We start from the raw sequence: 10896 nt of genomic DNA on the forward strand, positions 1-10896 counted from the left end.
AGAAAATACATGTTGTTTTTCAGTTTATTTATAAGCAGAGCATGCATACAACATTAATAGCATTATAATGGCATATATTAATGCCATTTTCTCAGGTGGTCTGCACATCTCTTCCTAATTACTGAAGCCTGTATCAGTTCAAAGTGAATTGAAAGTAAAAATAAATGCAACTATAATCACTTCAGAGGCACGATGTGAGAATCTGAGATTAGGGAGTTATGTCAGACAAGGTAGGGCATAATGTGTTTTGATGAAAATTTTAGCAGTCACTGATGTACTTTCACTTAAAATTACTATTAAACAAAAAAAAATGGTTTTGTCATGGATTATAATGATCAGGAAAGGCTACTTGCCCTTGCTATTGGGGACTAAAATCAGCGTGTTAATGAATGTAGGTTTTTCTACAGAAGAAACACATTTTTGCTGTTTTAAATGAATGACTTAGAGTTAATTTTACTTGCCTAACAGCATGTTCAGCCAGAGTGTTCATACCTTTATTTGTTATAGCTGTCTATGATGTTGTGGAAGAGAAGCTGGAGAGTGAGCCTGACTTCCAGTACATCCCTGAGAAATCTCCACTTGATGGTGTCCATCAGGATGATAATGCTCTGAGGGAGTCCATGATCCAGCTGGCAGAGGGGCTCATCACTGGAACTGTTTTGGCTCAGTTTGATGTGAGTACAGTGTCGCCTGTAGCTGTTGTGCAGGTTCCAAGTCTTTTGGGTTAGTAGTTATTTTAAACAGAGCAGACTTCAGTTAAATTTCAGTAGAGTCAGCATCTTTTAGCAAAACAATTGTCTTACACTCTCGAAAGTAAAATAACAAAAATAATCCAGTCCTGTATTGTATGTGCAAACTCATGGCATAGAATAATCCTAATACTAGTTTTTAGTGTTATTCCCTATCCAAGTTACTGTAGAAACTGAATGACAGCTTAGCTGTCGGCGTTTTATGGACCATCTCAATGAGGGAAGGTAAAATTACCAATGGAAAATACAACCCCAATGTTAAGGTTTACAACCCTAATCTTAAGGGTTAATGTAACAATGTCTTTTATAAATAGTTGATTTTTTAATGACATATTTCAGAAGCGGTTCCTGTGGGGTCCTAAGCTGCTGATAGCTGTAGTCTTTCTTTAACACTAACTTGTGCCTTGATACTATTCCATCTTTAATGCATGAGATTGAGTGGCTTAAAGCAGGAAACAGTAGGTTTGTAAAACACAGCAGTGTGAATTCTGTGAATTCCTCACCAAATGGAGACCTAGCGTTATGTATTACAACATGTATTTATAAAACACGTTTATATACTATCTTTTAAGAACTTGGGTAAAATTCTACTTTCATATGTAGAAATAAAAGATTTTTTCAAAGTGATTTAAAATCCTTCTTTTACCACCCTTTTTCAGTCTCCCAAACAGGTTCAGTGTTTAAACATTTTTAAAGTGCTTTTCGTAGAACCTGGGTCCTTTCACTGACACTGTTCACAGCACAAGGGTTGTGGCAGTGCATGGCTGAGGCGTGAGAGGGTGGGAGCCTCTCAAAGGACACTTGTGGTGAAAAAGGATGAGGTAGCCCAGTTATTGAAATACAGAAGGACATCTGAAAAAAAAGGAAACTGCAGTGTAGGTAGATGCCTTCTATACAACACAATCTGCTTGCCCCAAATCACCGTGTGGAGTGTTGGTGTCAGTCCAAACCCTTGCCAGTCGACAAAATTGACTTGTCTCTGGATCAGTGTTCTTCTGGAAGCTTGAAATTTAAAATTCAGTTTGTCTTTAAAAAAATTATGATCATGTCATAATTATTTTCAGTGGTCCCACAGCATAACTAAATTCATAGTACTTTCTTTTGAAAAGTATTTTCACGTGTGTTGAAGTTACTGTTGCTTAGTAGTTTATGTTCTAAAAAATACCGCTAGGCAAACAATAAACTCACGGATCTTTTGCATCTATTATAGTCTCACCATCATTTTTGTCTTTTAGCAATTGTATAGGAAAAAGCCTGGAATGACAATGTCTTGTGCCAGATTACCTCAAAACATTTCCAAAAATAGATACAGAGACATTTCGCCTTGTAAGTATGTGTGTTTGTATATGTGTTCTAAAAATATTTGCTGTGGTTAGTAAATAAGTAACATCTTTCTAAATTTTTTTTTCAGATGATGCTACACGGGTTATTTTAAAAAGTAACGAAGATTACATCAATGCAAATTATATAAATGTGAGTTGTATTTTTAAAAGAGCTTCTGACATTAAGTAATTTGGCAGTTTTTCAATGGAGAAGTCAGTTTAAAAAAAACCCAACATTTTTGTAAATCTAAGTCAGACTGGAATGGCTGATAAACCTGTAGTAAGATAGTTTGAAATTTACTGCAGTTATACCTATTTGCTGATGCTTTGTGGCAGGTGTTTTTATAAACGAAACCAAGAAAAAAGAAAACAACACTATGGGAAACCAGCCCTCTACCAGAGGAATTCTTCTTTTCCCGTTACTGATACAGCAGTAGTGTTCAGCACTTTCTTCACTTTCTTTTACTTTTCCTTCTTCATTGTCAGTCACAACAAAATTACAGTTACTTACTTTTCCTTTCACGAACAAAAACCAAAAATGAAATTAAATTCCAAGATCAGTATTTTTAAAGCTAGTGTCAGAAACCCACAGAGCATTAAATGTTTGCATGTGAATGATTTTCTTTTTTTTTACCACTAATCTTGATTGTGGCAACTACATGCTGTCAGTTAATATGTGAATTGTACTTGGATCTTTGTAATAATTTTGTGTGAAACACTTTGAAGAATTTTTATCTGTGCCAATCCATGCTTACTAACTTAAAATAAATAGAATGAATATAGTTAATGCTTTTTTAATGTCTTAGTTACTAAACACTAAATGTCTGATGCCTGACTTGCATTGGCGGTAAGAATTAAAATAATGACTTTGTCTTCTCTTAGATGGAAATCCCTTCTTCCACAATAATAAACCAGTACATTGCTTGTCAAGGTCCATTACCGAACACTTGTCCTGATTTTTGGCAGATGACTTGGGAACAAGGCTCATCTATGGTTGTAATGTTAACAACTCAAGTTGAACGGGGCAGAGTAAGTGAAAGATTTCCTTAAATACCACTGGCATAATCTTCTAAAAATCTGTTGGTGACTAGCCTTTAAAAGATGAGAGAAATGTACTATTATGACATATGACAAGGGGTAGTGGGGTAGATTTAGACTAGATATAAGGAAGAATTTTTTTACAATGAAGGGCGTGAAACACTGGCCCAGGTTGCCCAGAGAGGTGGTCGATGCCCCATCCCTGAGAACATCCAAGGTCAGGCGGGATGGGGCTCTGAGCAACCTGACCTGGTTGAAGATGTGTCTGCTTCTGGCAGGGGTGTTGAAATGATGAGCTTTGGAAAGGTCCCTTCCAACCCAAACTGTTCTGTGAGTCTATGGTTATGACATTTTTCATAAGGACAGCGCATTCTTAGTAGTGTTGCAATGATGACTTACATTTTAAACCTTCTGATATTGTTAGCGTAGCTAATACTTTAAACTCAAAGTCTGCGTTTATTTCTTAAAGTATTTTTAGACTTCCTTGTTTGACTTTTATTGCAAAAAGCAAGTAGCATTTACATTCATAGGATTTTTTTCTCTAAATTTAAAATAAAGGATCTCCAAGAAGTTTCATCAGTTTTTGTAGATTAGTTCTTCGATATGTAGAGAGATGGATTTTTTTTAAGGCAGCCTAACCACAGCTTTGTATTTTTAAGAGCCCATGCCTGGACGGCTGTCTTTAAGAGAATCCATGATAATCCTGAAATCTAAAATTTTTCATAAAATGTTCTGTGGCTATAAACATGTGTTTAATCATATGAAAGAATCATTGTCCTTTAAATCATTTCCATACAAAAATGAGTAAAAATAGAGTACTAGTAAGAAAGTAATTAGAGTTATAAGTTACCATAAATAATTGTTTAATAGTGCTATAAATGGCCTCAGGTGTGTCCTGTGGTTTTGGGGTTTGTTTTGGGGTTGTGGGGTTTTGGGTTTTGAGATTTGTTTGTTTGTTTGTTTTTAAGCTCTAGTTTTCTCCTTAATAGCTTTGTTTATTATGCAGCTTTGCCCTTTACACAGTGTAATTCCAGAGTTACTTGGTTTATAGTCTGGAGCATTCACAGTAGCACTGGCCGGTTGAGTATGTGGATAGAAATGACAACCTGGAATAATAGTAATTGAAGGCGAGTTGCAGTGTTTTAAAACTGTTTTTCAGTGACTCAATGTAGATGTGATGCTGCCTGCTCCCAAATAAACATGATTAGAGGGAATTTCAGTACAAGTGCCCTTTTAGTTTGAGATCTCTTTGCAGATCTGCTGAGAACAGACTTGAAATAGCAGTTCTCTGAGGTTCCCCCACCCCTTCAATGATGATATTTGTGGAGTTCTTTGGAGAGCTGCTTAATGATGAAATGAAAGCACTTATCTGTCTTATACCCATAGGCAGACTCCCTGCTCTAAAGCTGATCCCGAGGCTACAGACATCACTGTCCTACTGCTTGCCGGGATGTCTCAGTGGAGCAGGAAGTCTGCACATCTGGCTGCTCTTAAAGAATCGCCAGGTGGGTTGGAAAAACAAAAGTACACTTGAGCTGAAATGACCCCTGTAATTAGGCATTTAAGCCATGTATCTGAAAATCTTAGTCTTTGAAGTTTTCATTGACATTTGAAGACTTGATCAAGAGTCTTCAAAGCCCACCATCTTTAACCCCATAATTTCTGTATTATTTTAGCAACTTTTTTGTTGCTAATAGCCTTTTTTTTCATTTGTTCTTTTCCCATATAAATGTGCTTTGAGAAGATTAGATTAGGATTTTGGAGATCAAAATGTTTATGAAGCAGCATCTTTGTCACTCAAGTGTTAAAAAAGTATATCTATAAATAATTCAGATTAAAGGCATCCATCTTCAGTTAAACTAACCTTAAGACCTGGGGCATGTGTCCTCTTGAAAAGAGAACCAGGGAATCTCTGCAATACCTTATTTTATAAACAATAATTAGGTAACACAGTCTATTTGGTAAGTAAATTCATAGTGATTACAAAATTATCAAAATAGTCTTTCATGAACAAAGGCATAAGGTACTAGAGAGAACCAAAATATTACTATGTGAATTTAAACACAAGCATCTTTAAAAATGTGTTGACCTTAGGTTAAATGCCATCAGTACTGGCCAGAGCCATCAGGAAGCTCATCATATGGGAATTTCCAGATTACCTGCCATTCAGAAGAAGGAAATCCTGCTTATGTCTTTCGAGAAATGACATTGACTAATCTGGAGGTAAAATCATAATATACATTTTTAAGTATTAATATCTGAAATCCTCAGAGACTAGCTAAAACTTAATCAGATTTTCTTTTCAATTTTTGGCATATCCACGTAAATAGAACTGTTTATTTCTAGAAGCCTTTAGAAAACTACTCGTATTGCTGTCTACTTACCCAATAAAAATTCTGCTCTTAAAATGGTAACAAACCTTTCACTAGCAAAATATCACGAAGATTGAGTTTCCATAATCATATTAATTGGTTTTAAATCACTGAAAATATGTATTATTTCTGTTAAAAGTCTTTGGTGGTGTCTTTCATGCCCTGGCTTAAGAAAGAGTAATTAAGAAGTTTATAAACTTCTTATTCCCCTGATGTTTTCTAGAGGTATTTCATTATCGCAGCTGAAAATCTGTCTCTGTAGAGGCAAACAGTTCTTAATAATTTTGTCTTGGAGAATATGTGCAAGTAGATGGAAGATAAATACTGCTGAGAGAAGGATGAATTGGGATTGGTGACCACATGTAAACAAGGACCTTCTTGAACATGCATTGCGTGATTTTTCAGGGCACGTGTGGTTTTCAGAGCCTCCCCAGCTGGCATTTCAATCTCAGAAATGTTTGGAAATAAGTATCTGGAATTTAGTTTGTGTACTGGTTTCTCACTGCTTGGGTTACCAGATGAGATGCCAGTTTCATAGACCTGCCTTTCAGTCAGTTTGCAGTTAAAATTCCTGTGTCGTGTTGAGACAGCTGCTGATGTGTTACCAGCAGTGGAACCTCCGTAAATGATTCTGTGCCTGGAGGTGACTTCAAGTGCGGTAACTCCTGTTCTTTGAAATGTAGCTTTTACACTGATCGTACAGCTGGTCTCCTTCACTAACCAGAGGCAGGTTGTTTGTGATATTGGAGCATGGAGCTGGAGGGGAGTGGAAAACAGTGATTCTGCATCTTATGTGTTAGTACATTGGGTGAAATTAAGAGGTGCAGAGAAAACCAAAACAATACTGCTGTTCACACGGGATCTGAAGGAAAACTCTTATGCCTCAAAGTCCTGCTCCTCCCTTCCCAGTTCTATCATTTGATCTAGTGAGACAGAAGCTCTTTCTGTTAAATGTGGCCACCGCCTTGTACATCTAGTGTTCAGATAGAGCGCTGGTATCCTTGAACTGCTTTCTTATTACATGGCATGTATTTTTTTTTTTTAACCTGTTGAAGATGTAAACATTTGTAGATTGCCTTTTTTGTTTTTAAGGAAAAATGTAGTTATAAAATCCGGGATGAGTGATGATTAAAATGAATAAAGTGCTGCTAGTTGCCTGAAGCTACTTTTATTAGGGGTTCAAGTTGCTGCAAATGTACCATTGATTTTTTTTTTTAATTAATTATTATTATTTTTGATGTTTGTTTTGGGGGTGGTTTGTTTGTGTGTTTTGTTTTTGTTTTAATGGGTCATGAATTGTCTTTGGATAAACTTTGTTTCTGATTAGAAAGAGGAAAGTCGCCAACTGACTCAGATCCAGTACATAGCATGGCCTGATCATGGGGTTCCTGATGATTCCAGCGATTTCCTGGATTTTGTGTGTCTTGTGCGAAAGAAGAGGGCTGGCAGAGAAGAACCTGTTGTTGTTCATTGCAGGTATCCATTTTTTTCCAACTTTATTAAATCATCAAACTGAACTTATATATCATCCGATAGCATCTCTGTGCTTTGTTGTTGAAATAAATGTAATTGTATCTGCTTTGGAAATGACAGGAGAACTCGACATTTAAATGAAACAATTACTTAAAATTGTATTCATGTTTCAGTAAGGCAAATTTTGAGTATATACATGCGTTGATCTGTGCAGGGATTTTTTGCATGTTTGTTTTGTTTACGGATTAAATGCTTGTGCTAACAGTCTATATAATAATTCAGGGAAATGTCAAAAGATAGTTAGGAGCCTTTTCCTCATGGTGACTTTTCTACAAGACTCCGGAATAGCTGTATAAATAATCCATAGCAGAAAATGTGGATGGTATATGCAGTGATCAAATAAAAGATATTTTCCTCTGAAGCTGGCAATCTTCGGCTACATGGTATTTTGATACATACATAAAGATTTTCATTTACATTTTTCTCCACAACGTACTTTTGTCATGAATTAAAATAACTCTTATTCTAATTTTTATGTACACATGAAATGTAGTTTTTTGTTTTTCTTGTGCAGTAGTTTTTACTAGCATTCTGTAGTAAATTTCAAAATCTTAATCCTTTACCTAATTAGTAAATTATAACGTGTAATGCCAAATATCTTCAAATGAACATGTGTTATGCCAATTCCCGGTGAGCAGTTCTGTGAATAAAAGTCGACCTCTAACTGCCCAAATAGTCCCCAATCAGTGGGTGTTCCCGAGCCAGGTTTGCATCCTTTCTGTTTCAGGTGGAAGCTGAGAGGTTTAAGGGATAAAATCAATGTAAAGGCTATCTAATCTACAAGTAAAATAGACATTTATTGAAGAAGATGAAAGAACAAGATTTTTTTTCTTTTTAACACTTTGTTTATCAGAAGTGGTATTTAAATGGTTTTTGTTCTCTGTTCTGCTTTGTGCTGTTCAGGGTGAATTTTATTTACTAGAGAAACCAATACCAGAATGCCACTGCCTTAAATTATATTTTCCCTCAACTTCCATTATTGATATACTTTTTCATGAGTATGGTTATTAACAAATAGCAAAAATATCTGGCAAATACAACTTGTGCAAGTCTGCAGAGACTCTGGAACAACGACTTCGAGAGTGTGAACAATTTCATTTGTCTCAATGGGATGTCAGTTCATCTCCACACTGGTAATTTCAATACCAACATTTATAATAGTTTTATGTTTCAGAGAAGAAAAGAGAGGGAATATCACAGTTCAACAGAATTTACTTAACTGGCCTAACTAGTCTGTTGGGAGTTATAATCAAATTCCTCTAGTGAGTCAAGCTGAAGGAGCCCAGGGGTTCCTCCACATGTGCACCCACCTTTTTTAACGTTTGTTCAGTATAATGGCAGAAGATGTTAGTGCAACACAATGGTGAAAACTTGTTTTCAGAACTGAGGCAACAGCTTTAGTATGGAGAATCCAAGTAGCTAAGAGAGCAAACTTTTCTTTTGTACAATAGCAGTTTAAAAACAAAGCCAAACAAACAGATTGTAAAGCAACAGAAACCTTAAGAAATTAGAAAGGTTTTTGTGATGTTGAACTACTTAAAACACTAGTTTCCAAGCTTGTGTTCATGTGTGGTTTTATTTTTACAAGGCTCCTATTAGTTTAGTTGAACAGTTTCTAATTCCTCTTCTAGGAGAGGTGGTGAGCCACACATCCTGTCTGTGCCCTTCATGATTTTCATGTCATGTCTCGATGTTCCCCTCTGTCATTCAATGATTTATTTTTCCCCGCTGAAGAGTCCTAGTCTACCTGATATTTATCATACGGAAACTGTATCATGCTTCCCATCATTGTTGTTGCTCCTCTCCAAATCTTTTCAAGTTGTAAAATGAATCATTGAGTGCTTTGACAGATACTGTTCCTGTTTGGATTTGATAGAACGTTCTGCATATAAATTCTATATTTATAAATTCTATAAATATAGCATACCATTGAATAATTTTATATAACCAGCACATTTACATCTTGTCATAAAATTCTCATTACATCACTGAAATATATAGTGGCTTTGATGCCACCTTCTGGGCAAAGATTTGAAGTTGTAGTTTGGTCAGACTTAATTTGAAGTTATGTTTCCAAATCAGAACAATTAAGTTTCGAAGTTTGGAATGTTTATATTAACTAGTTTAGAAGGAAACACTTTCATCTTTTGACTGAAATACTAGTTGTATAAGTACAAGTAATACTGGCATTTGAAAATATGGATTTGGTCCTGTATTCAAATATGGAGAACATTGGTTTTCTATTTCAAAAGTGCAACATAATTTTCTTGAATGTGAAAAATTTTGATTTGAAACTTATTGTCAAGGTTAAGGTTAAATATTCCGTCTTTGAGGATTGCTACTTGTGGAAACGTCTATGTATATGTGAAACAATGCAGATAAATCCTTAGATTCGTTCTATTTTTTAACTAAGGATGATTCATATAAGCTCTCTTAAAAATTTTGCCACTCTAAGGTGTGTATGTTACAGTTCTTCCTTGTCTTGAAAGGGATTACTATTATGTGTTCCTTTTCAGTCTACGCAAGTTAGATCTCTCTTGTACTTTTTTAATAATAAAAAAATTCTCATTATTGTCATCCTCCAGAGGCTTCTGATAATTTTTCTATTCCTTATTCTGAAATACAAAGGAATGGATCACTTCAAGAACATGCACGTGGTTTTATCAAATCAGCCCAATGTTCCAGTAATGTCAAATTGACACAAAGTGTACAGTGTATGCTTGGTATCTCTGTATTTTGTTGTCATCTAGATATTAGTACAGTTTGTAGTATCAACTGAAGAAACATCTGTAAATTCTGCTCCAATGAACGGCTGGGTAAGACAGTCCCTCTTCAAAGGGCTGACCGTTTGTGCTGATGGTTTTTGCTGTGTTCAGGCAGGATGGACTTTTCCCAGGGACACAATCTCTAACCCCTGCCCCAACAGCATGGGAATCATAACCATCAGTTGTGAGAATCCTTGAGAAGGAAGGTCTTGAGTTGGGTGTTTTTTAACACCCTTTAGGTCTTCAAGTATGAACCATATTCCAGGAACTTTGTTTCATTTTCCATGTGGGGTTTTTTGTTGTTGTTTTTTTTTCCAGTGCTGGGATTGGACGGACAGGAGTTCTTATCACTATGGAGACAGCGATGTGTCTAATTGAGTGCAATCAGCCTGTTTATCCATTAGATATTGTAAGAACCATGAGAGATCAGAGAGCCATGATGATCCAAACACCTGTGAGTAACATATTTGCTGTTCTACATTGCAGAAGAATAATTTCCTATTATCTAGTCATATCATTAGATGGATTTTTAATATACTTGCTGTTGATCATATTGCAAAGAGGTCACCTGTACCCAGTGTAGCTGTAGCCTTGGCTTCAGGCAGGAATAAATTGCTAAGGCTATTGGAAAGGAGCAATTATTTAAATTTCTACAAAGAAAACTTGAAAAAGCAGCAACTGTTTCAGGGATGCCTGGCAATTAATGTCAAAAAGGCCTGTTTTCCGTAGGGTACAAATTACTCAGTGGAGAAAGCAGGAGCCTAATTCCAGGTGTCAATAATGGGAGTAGTATAAAAGGCAAATACAGACAGATCAAAAACATGTAAGGAAAACCTTCAGTGATGCAATTCAGTGATCTGATGTTGCCCTAGTTGCAAGACTTAACTCTGCCCTGTAGTGACTCAGTTAAAGGAAAATAATCACATCAATAATATTTTCTTTTTTAATCAAAGTCATTAAATCTGATGTGAGATCATTTTAATTGTATGTATTCTAAAAAAAAAAAGGCAACTTGACACCAGGATTCTTTTGGTGTTGTCTTCACATTTGATGTGTCTCAAGATGCTAGAGTTTTTCCTGGATCTATAATGTTTGGGTGTTAGAGATAATTGCTATG

At 35.8% G+C, this 10896-nt stretch overlaps 1 protein-coding gene across 7 annotated transcripts in view; it reads left to right on the top strand.

Moving 5' to 3' along the window:
• PTPN4 (protein tyrosine phosphatase non-receptor type 4) overlaps positions 1 to 10896 on the top strand; it is a 116534-nt gene that overhangs the window by 97485 nt on the left and 8153 nt on the right. For 5 of the 7 annotated variants that reach the window (XM_082057197.1, XM_082057198.1, XM_082057200.1 and 2 more), the window contains 7 exons: positions 508 to 674; positions 1985 to 2075; positions 2161 to 2222; positions 2954 to 3100; positions 5204 to 5332; positions 6809 to 6957; positions 10098 to 10233. In XM_082057197.1, coding sequence (XP_081913323.1) covers positions 508 to 674; positions 1985 to 2075; positions 2161 to 2222; positions 2954 to 3100; positions 5204 to 5332; positions 6809 to 6957; positions 10098 to 10233 — 881 coding nt within the window. Of the gene's footprint in view, positions 1 to 507; positions 675 to 1984; positions 2076 to 2160; positions 2223 to 2953; positions 3101 to 4495; positions 4615 to 5203; positions 5333 to 6808; positions 6958 to 10097; positions 10234 to 10896 lie in introns of those variants that run through there. The other 2 variants (XM_082057201.1, XR_014184499.1) reach the window with 2 other exon arrangements.

Source organism: Streptopelia decaocto (assembly GCF_964273445.1).
Source record: "Streptopelia decaocto genome assembly, chromosome: 6".
Lineage (NCBI taxonomy): Eukaryota > Metazoa > Chordata > Aves > Columbiformes > Columbidae > Streptopelia > Streptopelia decaocto.